The sequence below is a fragment of the Prionailurus bengalensis genome, chromosome C1 (genome assembly GCF_016509475.1).
Source record: "Prionailurus bengalensis isolate Pbe53 chromosome C1, Fcat_Pben_1.1_paternal_pri, whole genome shotgun sequence".
Taxonomy (NCBI): domain Eukaryota; kingdom Metazoa; phylum Chordata; class Mammalia; order Carnivora; family Felidae; genus Prionailurus; species Prionailurus bengalensis.
The window spans coordinates 132,692,314-132,710,199 of NC_057345.1; the positions used below are offsets into that span (position 1 = coordinate 132,692,314).

Consider the following 17,886-nt stretch of genomic DNA (forward strand, 5'->3'; position numbering starts at 1 on the left):
ATTTTATAATTTATTAAATCATAAATGTCATATTTTAAATATAAATTACAAAGTGAAGAAGAATGCATGTGCCCTTTATGGAGAAGTTCAGAATGAGTATCCTTATGTGATCATTTTCTTATGCCTAGAGAACTACTAGATAAGGACTCTATGTTTGAAATAAATCACAACATAATGTTTCTGAAAAAGAAATATAATTCTGAATTTGAAAATAATACATTTATCATTACATTTGGGATTGAAAGAAAAAATTGTCACCTTATTGATACAAATGTTTTTTAGGAAAAAAAAATACCTGGAGAGGTGATTTTTGTCATTCTACACCAAGTAATCTCCAACTTTGACTAGATTTCTCACACCAGAATTCCCAGGAACAAATCTAGATGGCACAGTATCATGAGAAAAAAAAAAAATACACACACACACACACACACACACACATGCACACAAAGTACACACATATATTAATACTTAGATCTAATTTGCATGGAAAATGATTTGGAGGTGTATTAACTGTTTCAAAAAAGGAAATACATCTCTCAAGGGGGCTGGCTGTCCAAATAACTTTTTTTAAAGGGATACTTATTTCTTATGTTTATTTATTTTTGAGAGAGAGAGACAGAGACAGAGAGAGAGAGAGAGAGAGAGAGAGGAGAGAGAAGGGGAGAGACAGAGCGTGAACAGCAGACAGGCAGAGAGAGAGGGAGACACAGAATCCAAAGCAGGCTCTAGGCTCTGAGATGGCAGCACACAGCCCAGCAGGGGCTCAAACAGATGAACCTGGAGATCATGACCTGAGCTAAAGTCAGAGGTTAAACCAACTGAGCTACCCAGGCTCCCCTAAATTTTCAAATAATAAAACATGGTTAAATAATTTTGAAATTTTACTGAAACTATATTTTATTCCTACTTTCTATAAAAAAGCTATTATGTATTTTGTCTATCAATGGAACTAGAAGAAATATGCCAACTTAAGAGGTGTTTTATATTTTTGCCTCTATTAAAGGCAATCTTGGTGATGACAAGGTCAAATCATCCTTAAAAACAAATAAACAACAACAACAACAACAATTAATTTTTCTTCCAAATTCAAATCTTAGCAGATCTTACTATGCCACATGTATTATTTTTGTATTGCTACTACACTAACTAAAGAGTCCTCTTTTAAAGGTTTCCGGGTCACCTACCTTTCGTTCTAAATCTCATCACATCTTTTAGGCAAAGCTATTACCTCTATTCCACGATTACAGTCTTTTTTCCTCCCACATATAATCTCATTTGGAGTCAATTCAGGACAAAATAATCTCATCACTGGCCTTTCTGAGTATTTTCCATCTTTGCTACATCTATATTGTAAGCTCCATGGAACAATTTTACACGTAATTTGAAAATTTAAAAGCACAGTATTTTTAAAAGGTGCACATGATTTATGCTCTTTCACTTTTTCCCCATACTACTCAGGATATTCCTTGAATGGTTATAGTTTTAAATATGGAACACTATTAATTAGAATTAAATTAATGAGGACATTTATTTTAACATTGTAATGCTTAATATTCTCTTCATATTATAATGAAATTGTGCTAATGCTAATTATAAAGGGGGGGGGGGAAGAGAAATTTAAACATACTGATGCCCAGATACAATATTTTGGTTTTCATTTACCTAAATCTAGGTATAGACGGTCCCAGAAAATCCTTTGTGATCAAATGCCATCTAAGTCTAATTTGAGTTGAACAAAATTGCCAAATAGCAAAAAAGGCTCAAATCCTATTGTTTAACTACAGTTTAAGTGAATAATATTCACCAAATCTTACTATGATTCCAAGTTATGTATTACATCCCAACATGAGATAATACGTGTAGTATAGTGGCAGACTTGTAGAATGACCTCTTTGGTTCTCTTGATTCATTTTTAAGATTCATTACACTGCTGTTGTAATTATATTAACTCAAAAATCTATTATAAATCTAAAATACGCCTTTTTCTAGTCTAAACACTTTCTTCTTTTTAAATGAAAGAAGAGACATGGGGCAATACATAGAATTATGTCTCTACTAAAAAATATGCATTTTCAAATACACTTTTTTAATGCTATAAATATGAACAATGTAAATTTATTTTTCCTGAAAAATGATTCCAGAAAAATTAACCTTTAATAGTTTACAAAGGGGAGACAATCACTATTTAATGCTTTTAAGTATGGTAAAGCTGAGATGATTTAATTACACCATTTATGTTAACGAGACCATTCTCTGATCACTAATTATAATCTAGTTACAAAAATAGTACTATGATGTACTTTGCAATTGTAGTATTTATCCATTCTGTTAGGTAATTAGCATTAAGAAGAGCAACATATTGGAACACAGCAATTTAAGGTGACAAAAATTGCTGGAATAGTATCACATATAGTCCTTTGGAGATTTCTAGTAGTACTTTTAATGTAAATTTTGATGGGCTATTAGTTTTCATTAATGGTGGTTTGAGTACTTAGAGAAGACAACTATGTACTATACTTAGTGCTGGGCAAACTGCCTGGATATATTTCATATATTACCATTACTTTAATGAATAGTGTTATGGCAATTAGAAGACTGATGGCTTAGAAAATTTAGGTGGATATATTTGAAGTTCTTTACACTAAGTGACATTGCTCGGTGTACTCTAAAACGTATCTCACCCCGTTTTCAAAAGTATGATTTGAAAGGAGAATTACTTTAAATATATAGCATAATTATAGTTCATTTAAAATAAACTGGTTTCCATATGTCAAATTACAGATAGAGATGCAATATAAGTGTAACAAGTCACTGGATCTTTTTCTGAAAAGTAGATGTAAACACAATTTTTAAGTAAACAGAATATCATTTGAATCTTTTTAAATGATATGTTGTTTGCTCAGCTTTCCATTACTGATATTTTTAAGTAGAATACGCTTACATAATTCAAGTATAAGCACAATAATTATGTAAACATCTAATACAAGTGCACTGATGATCATTCATATGTCTAAGAGCATTCACATTTTTTCAACCCTTGAGATAGCAACTGGGGTAATTTTTCTGATCTGTTTTAACGATCCTTAACTAAAAGCATCATTTTCAAATATTATATTCCATTTTTCACGAATTCTTTCTGAGTAATATTTTATAAATATATGATCTGGTGTCTAGAAATCATTCTCTCAAAAAAATTCAATCTTTTTTTTAAATAAGTTAATATTCTTTCTAACCCTGGATAAGTTTGACATAAAAACAATTCCAAAAAAATATAAATCATTAAAGCTTTAATTTTAAAACCTCTGAAATTAAAGCAACAAACTAAGAGTTCTTCAGTTAAGTGTTCTAAGTAACTATTGTTTTCTTCATATGATTGATTTAATGTTTTTTTTTTAATTTCCATAAACATTAACCAGAATAGCTTGAAAGAATCACATTTACTAGAAATTTCTCTTCTTTCCTATTAAAATGCATAATTATTAATAGTAACATTTTATGTAATAAATTGGAAATAAAGAAAACACATGCAGCAGAGCTGATTTCTTCATCATTAAGAATTTCTTAAACATGAAAGCTAAAATCTTTCCTTTACAGAAGTTACTGTAAATTACTACTTCTAGCTCATACTATAAGCATAAGTTAACTATGTATTCTATTTTGGTAAATTGCTTTAGTGGTAGCAAATGTAATATCAAGTATTTTTTAATTAAGCAGAATAAAATTTCATGGAGTGGGAAAGTAAATTGCATGCCTACGGCATTAGAAAAATGTTTTGGGCTCGCCATCTAAAAGCAACAGGTATTCACAAATATGGTCAAATAGTCAATTTGCACTTCCTGTTCTTTCTGCCTTACATGTGCTTCCCCCAGATTCCTGAATGACTCACTCACTCGCTTCAGATTTTTGTTCAACTGTCATTTCCTAGTAAAAATTGCCACGACCTCTCTACTTAAAATTGTAATTTTTCTGGCTCCTTCCTCTCAGCTCAATTCTGCACTCCTCATTCTTATGCCCCAGTTGAATTTTCTCCATTAGTACCTTTCACCACCTGACAAACTTTATTTCAGTAGTGTAGTTGCTTATATACTTGTTTTCTCCCACTGGGAATAGCAGCCCCTTAATGATGGATTCGTTACCTGCTGTAAGCTCTGTTGTATTCCTTGTACCTAAATTAGTGCCTGGCTCATAATAGTCACTTGATGAATTGTTGAATGAGTAATGAATCAAAGTTGGGACAAATACATTACTGCCTGCATAATACACAATAGATAAGATCAACATAAGTATAAACATAAGATACACAAATCCAAACTCCTTTTTCATTGTTACATTTAAAAGAGAGAATATGCAAGGAATGTTTTTGATATAGAGGTTTCTTAACCTCAGCAGGATGGAATATTGAGCCAAATAGTTCCTTGTTACAGGGGGCTACACTGTGTCTATAAGATGTGTACCAGTACCCCTGTTTTATACCCACTAGAGTGAGAGCAGCAACCTCTCTACCTAGCAGTTGTGTGTGCATTATGCTGCAGACATTCCCAAATGTTCCCTGGTGGACAAAATTGCCTTGGGTTGAGAATAACTGGCATAGTGAAAAGAGCTCTAACTTTGAAGTTAAAATTATGTTAAAAAACCCAGCTTTGACCGTGGACACTCCACATTGTTTCCATCAGTAACACTGCAGTCCTGATATATTCTTTGCATTGGTACCATGCCTATTAGCACTAGTATGTGTACATTTAGAGAGTAGATGCTCTGTAAATAATAGTTACTGAAATAAACAGTGCAGCAAAATGGACAAAAATATGATTTAAAAACATATCTAAATTTGTATTTTTAAGTGAAGAAATGCATACATATAATAAATATTGGAGCAATCTCTACAGACTTTTTGGTCCTAGCTATTATAATTAAAATATATATCTTGGGTAATAGTTCATATCAATATATAGATGTACCCCATATTTAATAGCTGCACTGTATTTCACTGTACAGGTATTTCATGATTCATTTGGCTAGTCCTTTATAATAGATATGCAGCTTTTCCCCCTCACTTTTGTATTCACTACAATTTCAAGTTATATTCTTATACACATCTCAGTGTACATACATCTTAGTGTAACTACGTCTACAGGACAAATTCCTAGAAGAAACACAGACATTAAAGTCTAGGAATGATGGACTAGAAAGCTTGCTACACTATTTATTAACTAGGTAACCCTGAGTGATTAATTTAAGCTAGCTGAGACTCTGCTGAGACCTCTTGAATAAACAGGGCCAATGCTACCTGTCTCTAGAGATTGCTGTGAGAATTACATGAGGTAAGATTTGTAAATTAAATACTAGAATGCTTTATTTATTTAGACTGTCAATTATTATTATTATTATTATTATTAAAGAGAATAATGCTGTTAGACCCAGCTGTGAGAGACTACCTTTAAGAGCCTAAAACATTCCAAACACTAAAGTTTTGTTTCATTTTGGAAGTCTTTTATTTGTGTGTGTTTGTATTTGATTTTCTTCTTCCATTAAGCTGTTTAGTTTCTTTGAGAACAAACACAATCCAATATAACCCTTCTTTCTCACATTTCTATATGTATATGTATATATATATATTATGTGCCAGAAATCATTGACTATATTTTACACCTTTATCTTATTACTCATTTTTCCCTTTCCAATTCAAATCATTATATTATAAAGTATTTTCTTTTAAAGTTTATTTCAATACATATTTAAATTCTATATTAGACTTATGGTTGCGATCATTCTGCATAAACATGCATGCTTTGAAAATATATTTTGATTGCTGTGGCAGATGTTTTTGCATGTAAATGGTCATTGTTTTATTTATTCATACATTCTATTACTACTTATTGAAATGTACTCAGTGTAAAGCATCTTGCTGTGTATCATGAATGATGCATATATGAATAAAATGTCCCAAATTATGGAGAAGTGAGACAGATTCACACATTAGAAACAACTATATATATATATATATATATATATATATATATATATATATATATTCTACTACATTAGGAAAATACAAAGGGGTTCAGAAGAGAGAAAAATTTCAAAGCACACTGAGGTAAAAATTGAAGTGGGCCTTGATGGGCGGCATTTCACCCATTAGGGTAGATGATAAATATGGAAATTCGTACAGGAGCAAGAAATAGAAAGACAAATAGAAATAAGTAGGGCATTGGGGCGCCTGGGTGGCTCAGTTGGTTTAGCATCTAACTCTCCATTTCAGCTCACATCATGATCTCATGATTCGTGAGATCCAGCTGCTTTGTCTGGCCCTGGGCTGACAGCGTGGAGCCTGCTTGGGATTCTCTCTCTGCCCCTGCCCAGATTGCACTCTCACTTTCTTTCTTTCTCTCTCTCTCTCCTCAAAATAAATAAACAAGGTTTAAAAGAAAAGAAAGAAGTAAGGTGTAATCAAATATAGGCAAAGTTTTCCTGGATGTATCGCACCTGAATATGAGAAGCAGGAGTAGAGGTGCATCACACGAAACATCAAGTTATGACCAGGAAGGCTTTTCCTGGAAGTGGAAACAGCACTTAACTTGAGTCAGGATCTGAGCTGAGTCCCAGGGGAATGAATTTTCACAAATCCCATTGACCCTGAATTTCTTTTTCTATAAGGTGGGACTAATAATACTTTGGGTTTTAACAAATCTTATTGACTCTCTAAGGTGAAACTAATAATACCCTGACAGACAGTTTTTGGTGAACGAAAAGGAGTTTAAGCTGTGAGTGCTTTTCAGCCCCCGAAATGTTATAGTGAGGTAGGTGGCACCGCAGCTGGTATGAACATAGGAGGTCTTGGTAGTTTGGAGACTGGAGATTCAGAGAGTGAAAAAAAGGTTAAGGGGCCATTGCAGTAGCCCAAACAAAAGTCGTGAAGTACCTAGCTAGACTGTGAAAGAAAAGCCAACAGACCAACAAACAAGCAACAAAACAAATAAAGGGGCATAGGTATCAGTAATAGAAGAAGACTTAACTCAAGGGACAGAGAAAGGGATAGAGGATTAAAAGAAAGAAGGAAAGGAAGAAAGGGAGGAAAATTTTTTCACAAGAAGCAAGGACTTGTTTAAACCTAAGGTTTAGCTTTTTTCACAGTCCAAGGGAGAGAAATATTTGGCAAGCTTTGATTTAAAAACAAAACAAACTAACAAAACCCTGCATTTGACAACATGTAAAGTGGACTTGCCTTGTACAAAACAGGAAATGACTCCTTAAGGTGGATTATTAAAGTCAAGAATTCTTAAGTCATCAGACTTGTCGCCTTATCATAAGAAGACAACATATAGGATCCTTCTAAAATAAATTGTATTTTGAATCTGTGAGTGCTTAGCCTTAAGATCATAGCAAGACAAACATACCACACTCGTAGCCTGTCACTTGCTATCATTAATAATATCTCATAGATGCCATGACAACCTGCCATAATAATTTATTTCAGGAAGTAAAGCAGAAATAAAAGGGGCTTTCATGATTTCTGCAAGCCAATTATTTATTGTACATATATATCTTTTCACATTTCTATCGTTATTTATGAGGTATATCATATATCTGAGGAAATTCATAACACTTATGCAAACTAAGTGCTAGATAATCTATGCTTTACTTTTTTAATGTTTATTCATTTATTTTGAGAGACAGAGAGAGAACACACACAGGGGAGGGATAGAGAGAGGATGGGACAGAGAGAATCCCAAGCAGGCTGAGAACGGTCAGCATAGAACCCGATGTGGGGCTCAGTCTCACTAACTATGAGATCATGACCTGAGCTGAAATCAGGAGTTGGCCACCTAAAAGATATGCTTTATTTTTAATAAATCCTAACATCAGTCATTACACCAAGTGATATTATGCTGAAAAGAATACAGATGTGTTAAAAAAACACATCAAAAAACAGAGAAATCAGTAGGTAAAGACTATTTTTGCCATTAGCTTAGCATTTCCTTCAGTCAGCAGAGAGACAGGACATTGTAACTGTTTTTTTTTGTAGAATCTCTTGTGGGAACATTGGAAACATCTACATCCCCAACAATATTTACACTGTTTTCATTCTTAAGCAAATAAATATGACCTTCTCTGATACTCAGATGGTGCTGGAAGCATTTTAATCTGTCAACCTTAGCTTTCCCAAGACAAACCATCCATGTACTGGGAATCTCCATAGAAGCTATTATGATGACCTCAAATCTGTGAAGTGAGCCTATGAAAAGTATAATCAAATGTCGTTAGGAGTTATATTTGTTAAAGCCTTTCAAGGGCTCCCTAAAGAGCAAACGATTCATTTATTTTGTTAACACCTACTTAAAACAAATGTGTGTATAACCAAATCAACAGAAGTGAGAAGCCAACTTTTTACTCATTATAGGGCTGAGTTTGTTTTTGATAGGGGACTGAAAATGCACATGGAACATGCTTTTTTCTTCTCCTTTATTGATCCTAACAGTAGCCACAATTCAATATCCTTCTAATATTTACATATTAAGCTTATTCTGGCAAAGTGCTACTTGAAACAGATCAATAGTATATTTAACTGTGATTGAGAACAGAAAAATTCAGCTGAGAGAGCTTAAGTATTCATAGAAAATGAATAAAGATTTTTTTTTGCCTTTATCTGTGATTCAATCTTTCTTTTATTTTAAAGAGAAGTTACCAAGTTTTGCAAGTGATTCTAAGATTAGATGGGTATTGGAGACTGCTACTTAGATATTTATAAAAAGTATAAACCTATTCTAAGACAAGTAATCTAAGCAATTCTATGTTGTAAACATCCATTGAATTCTCAAGTAAAAGTCAAAATAGAATATTTTTGCTTCACATCCAGAACACATTAATATGAACTCTGATTAGCATAATTTCACAAGAAAATATTATTTTTATTCAAAATTTTTGTTGTATCTCAAGTATTGCTTCCAATTAATTAACAGTTTATTTTAAACTATTTCTTGTGCCTTGGATCAACCCATGAGCAATAAAATCATACAAGGTTTTTAAGATCTTGTAGCTCATATGGTCCCAGCTCATATTTTGCAGAATAGAAAATAAAGGACCACAGTTTAGTAATTGTCCCAGATCCATAGCTGGTTAGTGAATAGTAGATATCAAAAGCACACTTTTTAAATGGATAAATATAATAACTTTAATGATTTCTTACATTAAATTCTAGAAGTCGATGATTTAATCACACGGTAAAGACTACTTACCTATTTTGTATTTATGCATTGACGTTATAGAGGCCCAGGGCAGGCTGACCCACGATGGGCCAGTTTGACATAAATATTATTTTGAATTAAAAGTAATCAAAACCCAGCAAATGCAGGAAAAGCTCTTTGCCTCCCACACAACTGCCTAAATTTACAATGGAAATGAGAGACTGTAATGGGACGAGATTACTACCTAAAAAACGTATCTGCAATAGTAGAGCAATCTGGTTTCCCTAAACATCTCCTATTCCCTTATTCCGAACAAGCTTCCTCCCCTTTGTATCCTTAGGCCCCTATCCCTCTCCCTAGTTCATATAAGCTTCATGTTGCCTCATTGTCTTTGTAACTTCATGTCTGTGTGGACTCCTTGTGCATATGCCTATTAAGTTTGGTTTTCTCCTGTTACTCTGTCTCATTCAATTTGATTCCATGTCCAGCTAGAAGGACTATAGGGCAGAGGAAGATCTTTCAGACAGTATTCAAGGAGAACATGCAATGTTAACTTTGGTATTCTCATTTGTAAATACAGTTTCCAAAAGTCATATGGCATCATAAAACAAAACAAAAACTAGATGCACAATTGAATCTCAATGAGATGAACTGCATATACAGTGGAGTAACAAAGAACAATCAATAAATAGCTCTTAAGAGTGTTGGGTGGGGTTTTAAGTTCAAGGTTATACCTCTTGGAGTGCCCAGAACTCAAACTCTTGCCATATAAAAGCTTGACAAATAACTCCACAATACATTTTAATGGACTATATCAAGATCAGCCTGTGATTAAATAAGATGCTGACCATTAAATCCACAAATGCCAAGGATTTTTTATGTAGACATACAGATTTCTTCTAGTTTGCCTAAGTTCCCTAACCCTCACTTCTATTTTAAATCTGTGGTCCATTTGGCCCATATCTTCCATGCCCCCCCCAAAAAAATACAAAATGCAGATTAGTCACCATCCTACTATTTCCTGAATTCCATCTTAATTTTCTCCAAATACCAATAAACCTGTTTCTGCCAGTTCATTTGTTTAATGTGTGTCTTTTCTCTCAACCGCAAATTGATTTTTCTAACTTTCTCTTCAATGTGAACACAATATATAGACTCTGCTCTCAAACTGCATATGCTGACGATGAAAAGGAATAGTATGTTAAATATAATCCATAAATAACTCACAAACCCTAATTTTAGTCAATAGTTTCAACCTCTTCCTTCTCCTCACAAAGGCACTTAAAATTGAATGGCAACTTGATTAATTTAAGTTTACCTCACTATCTCCTGCAGGCGTTAATGATCAGGAAAATGCCCAAAGTTATGAGGAAAGCTGAATACAGATAAACAAAAAAGCTCTGCATCTAGGTAATCAATAGTTAAATATAGCAGAGCTGACTGAACACTATGTTATAGCACTAACCATCTAAAAATCATGTAAGAAAATGTTCTAGAGTATCATTATTTCATGAAACTGAAGTATATTTATGAAAGAAAATTTCCATAAAATGGCTAAATATTGAGAAAAATATCTACGACAAATAAGTAGTATATATAACTTTAGACCTGCCAGCTATTGTATTTGAAAGCAGTTATTATTGTTTTTGTTGACTCTGACAGTTTGTGAAAGACAACTGACAAGGTCATTATTATATATATATATTTTTTAATGGGGAAGAATTTGATGTTCCAAGTTAATAGGCTAGTGAGCTTAACTCTAGTACCTGGTAAATTGTCTTGGCTAATTTGGAATGGTATAACAGAAACATCATAGGTTAAATGGCACAAAACACAGAAATATATTTCTTACAGTTATGGATGCTAGAAGCCCAAGATCAGCCAGCACTTCCTTGTTATGTCCTCATATGGCTGAGGGAGAGATTAGCTCTCTGGTTTCTTCTTAGAAGAGCACCAATCTCATGGGAACTCCATCATCAAGACCTAATTACTTCCCAAAGTCCCTATTTCCTAATACCATCATATCAGAGCTTCATCGTATGAATTTGTGGGAACACAAGCATTCAGTTCACGGCAAAATGTGTTAAGAGTCCTCATCCAAACAGTCATTGTACAAATGACATTATGTCTTATTATACCTGATATGCTTTACTATTCACAATTATTCTGACTCTATTAAATAAGTATTGGATTTTATAAATCTATTTATGAATGAGTTCTGTAATGCAATGACATACAAATTACTTGTCTTTTGCTATTGTAATACATACTCCCAAAACTTTAGTATCTTGAAACAATAAACATTTACTATGTCACAAAGTGTTTGTAGATCAGGAATTTGGGAGCAGGTATATGGGTGGTTCTGTTTTAGGGTCTCTTCTTGAGGTTGCTGTAGTGCATTGGCTTGGGTGATAGTCATGTGAAAGCCTGACTGAGCTGAATGAAGTTTCCGCTTTCAAGATGAATGACTCACATGGCTGTTAGTGGAAGGTCTCAGTCCCTTGCTGTGTGGACTTTCCCATTGGGCTGTGTGGATAACTTCATGACATGTCATCTGGCTTTCTCCTGAGTTAGCCATCCAAGGAAGGAAGGACAAGGAGGAAGGCTCATGCCTTTTATGACCTTCTCTCTGAAGTTACACACCATCACATTTGTCTTATTTTATTCATGAGAAATGAGTCACTAGGTCCAGGAAGGACTCAAGGGAAAGAAGTTAAGCTCTACTTCTTTTAAGAAGTATCAAAGTGTTTGTGAAACTTGGATAGAGCAATCTTGGTCTTGGGGTCTTGGACTTGGATCAATCATCAAACGATTACTTTATTTAATATAGGTATTACCAAATAACTTCTCTTGTACCTGATTTCAATATTTCAAAGCTCTCTTCAGTTTATTTTGTATATATTATTCCAAGTAAAACTGGAAACTCTAGTGACGATTTACAATCTTTGAGGTTTGAAAAAAATGATAAGAAATGTCTAAGATTTTTCATTCAGTTTCAGGAAAATCACATCTAAATTTAAGTGTAGCACAAACTTTCAGCTAGTTATCATCCAGTGCTTAGGTAGTATGTCGGAGGAGCCAGTATATGCTGGTATATAACTGGTAGCTTCATTGCACAATTATTTCCTTGTTTTCCAGATGTGTAATTTCAGTATTACTGTAGGCAAATATCTTCTTAAACATTTGTAGCTATAATCATCAGTAATCCCCTGGATAGTAAGTTGTAAAGCTCTTCTGTTTTATTTTTATATTGCCTTTTTATTATGACTATAATACTCAGCCTCAGCAGGAAACAGGTCATCACCCTTTCTTCCATCCCCAAAGAGAAAGAGAAGTTCTCAAAGAAGGGGGAATCTGAGCAGCAGGGCAAATTCAGGGCCAAACTAGGAAACTTTGTAAAATAGAAGTTCCTAGACTGCTTTTCCAAGTTATTGTCCTGTAAGTTTTAAACCTCCAACTAAAGATGTATTTTGATATATCCATCAAATACATTATTGACCCTAGAGGCACTGATATTTTTAGTTATATTTTTCTCTTTAAGATTTAATGAAATTATGGTGGCAGGGAGGGGTATACATGCATGGCCATTCACTTTTATAAGAATTTTAATTTATGTAAGGTTGGATTCCCAGTTTCACAGTGCTGACACAACACAGGCATTATGATTTCCCCAAAACTTTCTCTCTTCTATTTTATCAAGGAACAAAACTTTATTTTCTTTTGCCACAAGGGAATACTGCTCCATTTTTGAGACTTTGTTCATAGCATCGAGTTCTGTAAGTTTAGTATTCATTTGCTAACAGCAGGGTGGGTACAGAAACTTTTATAAAGCTTTCCATTTTTCTATGAGGCAATGTGTATGTGTGTGTGTGTGTGTGTGTGTGTGTGTGTGTGTGTGTGTGAATAAATCAACAGCGTTCTTTGAAATGTTATAACATTTTAACATTTTTCTCTAATTTATTATGTTTCTTGGCTATATTATTTGCTAATTAGGGTTGATTTCATAAGATATATTGGAATTCAATTTTTAAAAACATAATGTGGGTGGTGATTTGGGGATTGCTGCAGAATTTAAACTCTGCTATTTTTACCCAGGTAATTTAAAATATGTACAAATATACATAAAACAAAATTTTCTTATTAATTTGGCGAAGCTGAGTAATATAAAGTAACCTCATTTCCATATTGCTTTATAAGAAAATCATAAACAAATTTCTCCTTTAAAATAACCTACTTGTTAGGTACAGCCCGTGTGTGTGTGTGTGTGTGTGTGTGTGTGTGTGTGTGTGTATGCAACTTCTGAACACACACAACGAAAAGAATGGCAACATCATGTTATACAAACAGTATAGGAAATGTCCAAATGCTAAAAAGAAAATTGGGAAATTATTAAAAATAACATATTTTTTTTACAAGTTTAAATTCCTCCCCTGGTCAAAAACTCTTATAAAAGAAACACTGGGGTCCCTGGGTGGCTCAGTTGGTTAAGCATCCGACTTTGGCTCAGGTCATGATCTCGATGTTCGTAGGTTCGAGCCCTACATAGGGTTCTGTGCTGACAGCTCAGAGCCTGGAACCTGTTTTGGATTCTGTGTCTCCCTCTCTCTCTGCCCCTTCCCTGCTCATGCTCTCTCTTTCTTTCTTAAAAATAAATAAACATTAATAAATAAATAAATGAAAAGAAACACAAATTCTAAGAAACAATAAAAAAAATTGTGACAATGATAGCTGGAAGACAATTTAGGAATAAAACTTAAGCAAAAGAAAACTACTAAACGCCTGATTCCACACTATGTCAGATATCTGCAAATGCCCAAGGAGGTAAAATTAAGAAGTGTTTTAAAGATCAAATTAAGTGATGCCAGATTCCACCTTTGAAGTTTGTATCAAACACCACTTTTTCGAAAGTGTATTCACATACATTTCCATGTGATTCTCACTACTTTATGATAAAAGCAGTTATATTTATTACCTGCATTTCTCAGCGACCGAAACTGAATCATTCTTTGTGATTAATGACTGGTTGAAACAATCCTCTTTTCTCTCTCTCCCTCACAGAAATATACATTTTGTTTTGTTTGAGAATAGTGTCCATGTTTATATTTGTACTTCAGAGATGAGTACACTGCCTGTACTTAAAAGATTCTAAATACATGTTGAACTGAACTGAATTTAAGATGTTTTCTCTTGGGGTGCCTGGGTGGCTCAGTTGGTTAAGTGTCCGACATAAGCTCAGGTCATGATCTCGTGGTTTGTGAGTTCGAGCCCCGCATGGGGCTCTATGGCTGACAGCTCAGAGCCTGAGGCCTGCTTCAGATTCTGTGTCTCTCCCTCTCTCTACCCCTCCCATGCTCATGCTCTGTTTCTCTGTCTCTCAATAATAAATAAACATTAAAAAAAATTAAAATGTTTTTTCTTACTTCCCACTCTCCTCCTGTTTTAAATAAAACTTTGCAAATCTAAACCTCATTTACTTTCATTAAGATATTTTAAATGTAACTGAAGTCAAGGTGATAAAACACTTTTTTAAATAAGGAATAAATTTTCATATCTTTCTCGATTAACAACTATGTACTTTTAAACTTTATATACTCATCAACAGTCGTTAGTGAAAATAAAACCAAAAATAATTAACATTCCTTCTGGGGAAAGGATAAAAGAGGTGAAGATTATGGAATATTGATTTAAAAGACCTAATTTATCACCTATATAAATAACCTTGTAGATATATGTTCGAATTGGCTTTCATACACACACATGTATATGAATGTACATATACACACACTGTTTGTATATATGCTATCCTGAATATATCATGTTTAGAATTCCAAATATGAAATCAATTTTCTAATTTCCTGTAACCAAACCGAAGTACTAAGATTCTATGTGGAATATATAATCTTCATACTGCTGACCCACCCTGAACTCCAGTTTAGAGCCAGCCATTCATTCTAACCAAAAAGCACTTTTTTTTAAATGGAATCTACTCTTACACCTTTTTAAAAATTTGAACTGTTATTTAATTAAAATTCACATTTCAAAAATCAGCTTCCAATATCAACATAGAAGTTGATTATTTATTCTATGAAAAGCCATACCTCCCTGTTAGCTTCCTAATTGTCTCTCTGTTTAGCATCTTTTTTTCCCCAAAGGCTGAAGCAAAAAGAATGGAAATGAGGCTCAAATCTATAAGATCTCTACTCATCCCTAAAAATTGGAAAGAATTATTTGTGGGAGAATAATTTCAATCTTTGGTCAATGGGCTCTGTGGCCTTGTTTTTTGAATTATCTGTGTGGATCAAGCTATCCTTTACAGGCAGAGATAAGCCAAATTTGACTTTATTGTGACAAATATACAAGGCCCTTATACTTTAGAACACTGCATGAGAATAAAGAAAATAATCGTAAAAAAATACAAGTCACAGCCCAGAATTAATAATGGTAAAGTTTGTACTGGTAACAGCACAAAGTCCCAATCTGGATAATCTTACAAGTCTGTTTGCAAGGTTAAAAAAAGAAAAACAAAACAAAACAAAAAACTCTCTCAGAGATGTGTAATTTGAATGTGCTTCTGGTGTTAATGGAGCAGTAACTTTTCTAAGCTTTTAACAGGTCATAATTAATCAACCCCCAGTCAATACAAAGCATCCTAGCTATAGAACCATTGCACTTACCCATGATGGTTAGGGCTGTAGCTTTTGTTAATTCTTCTTTCATTGACTCTATTACTTCTAAATTACCACCATCCAGGTTGCATCTATTTATGGTTCCATTTCCCGAACTGATCCAATAAAGCTTGTTTTCCACATAGTCTATCGATAGACCTGTAATTAAATTATACAACTTAAACATAACAGTAGCCACTGAAATAGTAATGTTCACCTAGCACTAGATTTGAGGGGGAAAAATAAGTTGCAAGCTTAGATTTTTGTCTTTAAATATAAGTTCTGCCTAATAGGGAAATATACTGTTTTTACTATCTGTGAAACCATATATTTTTATAGGCACTTAGTAGTTATCTCTGTTGATTATCACAACAATCCTGTGACACTGAAAGCAATGACTGTCTCATTTCATGAATAAGAAAAATAATACATGGAATAGTCAAGAAATCTATAGGAGTCCATAGTTAGTAAGTGTACATTACAGAAATTTTAAGAAAGTTTCTGTTTCCAAATTGAGTGCTTGCTCTCTTCATCATACCACTTTGCCTCAGAAAATTTTAACACATAATACTCTTTCTAGAAACTAGCATCATTGATGAAATTATTAATTTTCCCTCTACTTTCAGTGAAATATACTTTAGTCAGTTATAGATTCAAATTGTTGGTTTCAACTCTTTTGAAGTAAAACAAAAGTAGAAGAAATTTCAAAAATTGATAATGTCACTGAAACACGGAATTGAATTGGGCTAATTTAGATGCTGTCATGGGGAGATAGACCACTTGGTAAAGACACCAAGCCAATGGCTTAAGGCCATTATTGCCGCATCACAGTGAATCCCTGTAGGTTAGCTTTATTGTATTTTATGGGCAATTTCATGTTATAGTAGTATTCGAGGTTTTCAAAGGTCTCAGGATATGTATATTTTGATTGCCAAGGGTTTTCAGTATACATCTACATAATTACTTGCATGCTTATCAGTAGGCTCAGGGTCCATGTCCTAACAATAAGACCATGGCTCCATGTTGGTCCTCTAAGACCCTCAACTACTTATGGAAATGCACATGTGGGTATACACGCAAGCATACAATGCAATAAATTATTTCTGGAATCTTCTTCAGAGAAGAAAGGGAACCACACACACACACACACACACACACACACACACACCTTCCCTACTTAAAGAAAAAAAAAAGGAAAGGAAACACCTGGAGAGAATCACATGAGTTCTAGTGCATTGAGTCCCAACTACAAATTGTCCCAATCCGGAGAACAGAAATGATTTTTCAGACCAATTTTAATCAAATAGAAATAATATTACAAATCTATACAATAGATCAGCTATTTGTTGACTTATTGGTATGTTTTACTAAATACAAGTATGGAAGGTTCAGAATAAACCTAACAAATAAAATTAGACATTTCAGGATAAAGTTTTCAGATTTTTTCTCCCTTTGAGGACTACTGTGGATGACTGGCTTTAAACACTTTGTAAAATAATCAGATAAAAACTATTCCAGTTATATACTTTGATACAATATTTTCAGTTTGAAAGTGATTCACCATTCAATTTTTTATGAGAGAAATTTTGGATATTCTATAGGTACTTCCTGAGTTACTTCTGTGCTTTTTTTTTTTTTTTTTTTGGTAAAACTCCTGATTTAGACCACTTAATGTTCAGATGTGTTCTGTTTTATCTTCTGTTTACTTGGCTATCCAAATCACATAATTCTTTCTTTAATCAGCAATGAAGAATCACTTACTAGAGATTTATGGTACAAAATATAACTCCAAACATTTTGTTGTCAAATGTTCATCAATAACTGAATTAATAAATACATTTATGAAGAATTCCTTCTAAGCAAAATTACCTATTCTTCTAGGTATTCCAAATATTATCTTTTAATCAAGGTAAACAATCGGAGAGCTATCCACATTTTTAGATCATTGGCTTTTTGTCTCTCACTTAATCTGCTGCTGAATTGAGCTCTGGCATTGTGCTCTTGATTTAAATGAAGGATGCTATAAGAAGTAGCCA

At 33.5% G+C, this 17,886-nt stretch overlaps 1 protein-coding gene across 1 annotated transcript in view; it reads right to left on the bottom strand.

Annotated features, from left to right (window-relative positions):
- The window catches only part of LRP1B (LDL receptor related protein 1B), a 1,901,338-nt gene that overhangs the window by 556,029 nt on the left and 1,327,423 nt on the right, over positions 1–17,886 (bottom strand). Inside the window, exon 32 of the mRNA XM_043576625.1 lies at positions 15,860–16,009. Coding sequence (XP_043432560.1) covers positions 15,860–16,009 — 150 coding nt within the window. The remainder of the gene's footprint in view (positions 1–15,859; positions 16,010–17,886) is intronic.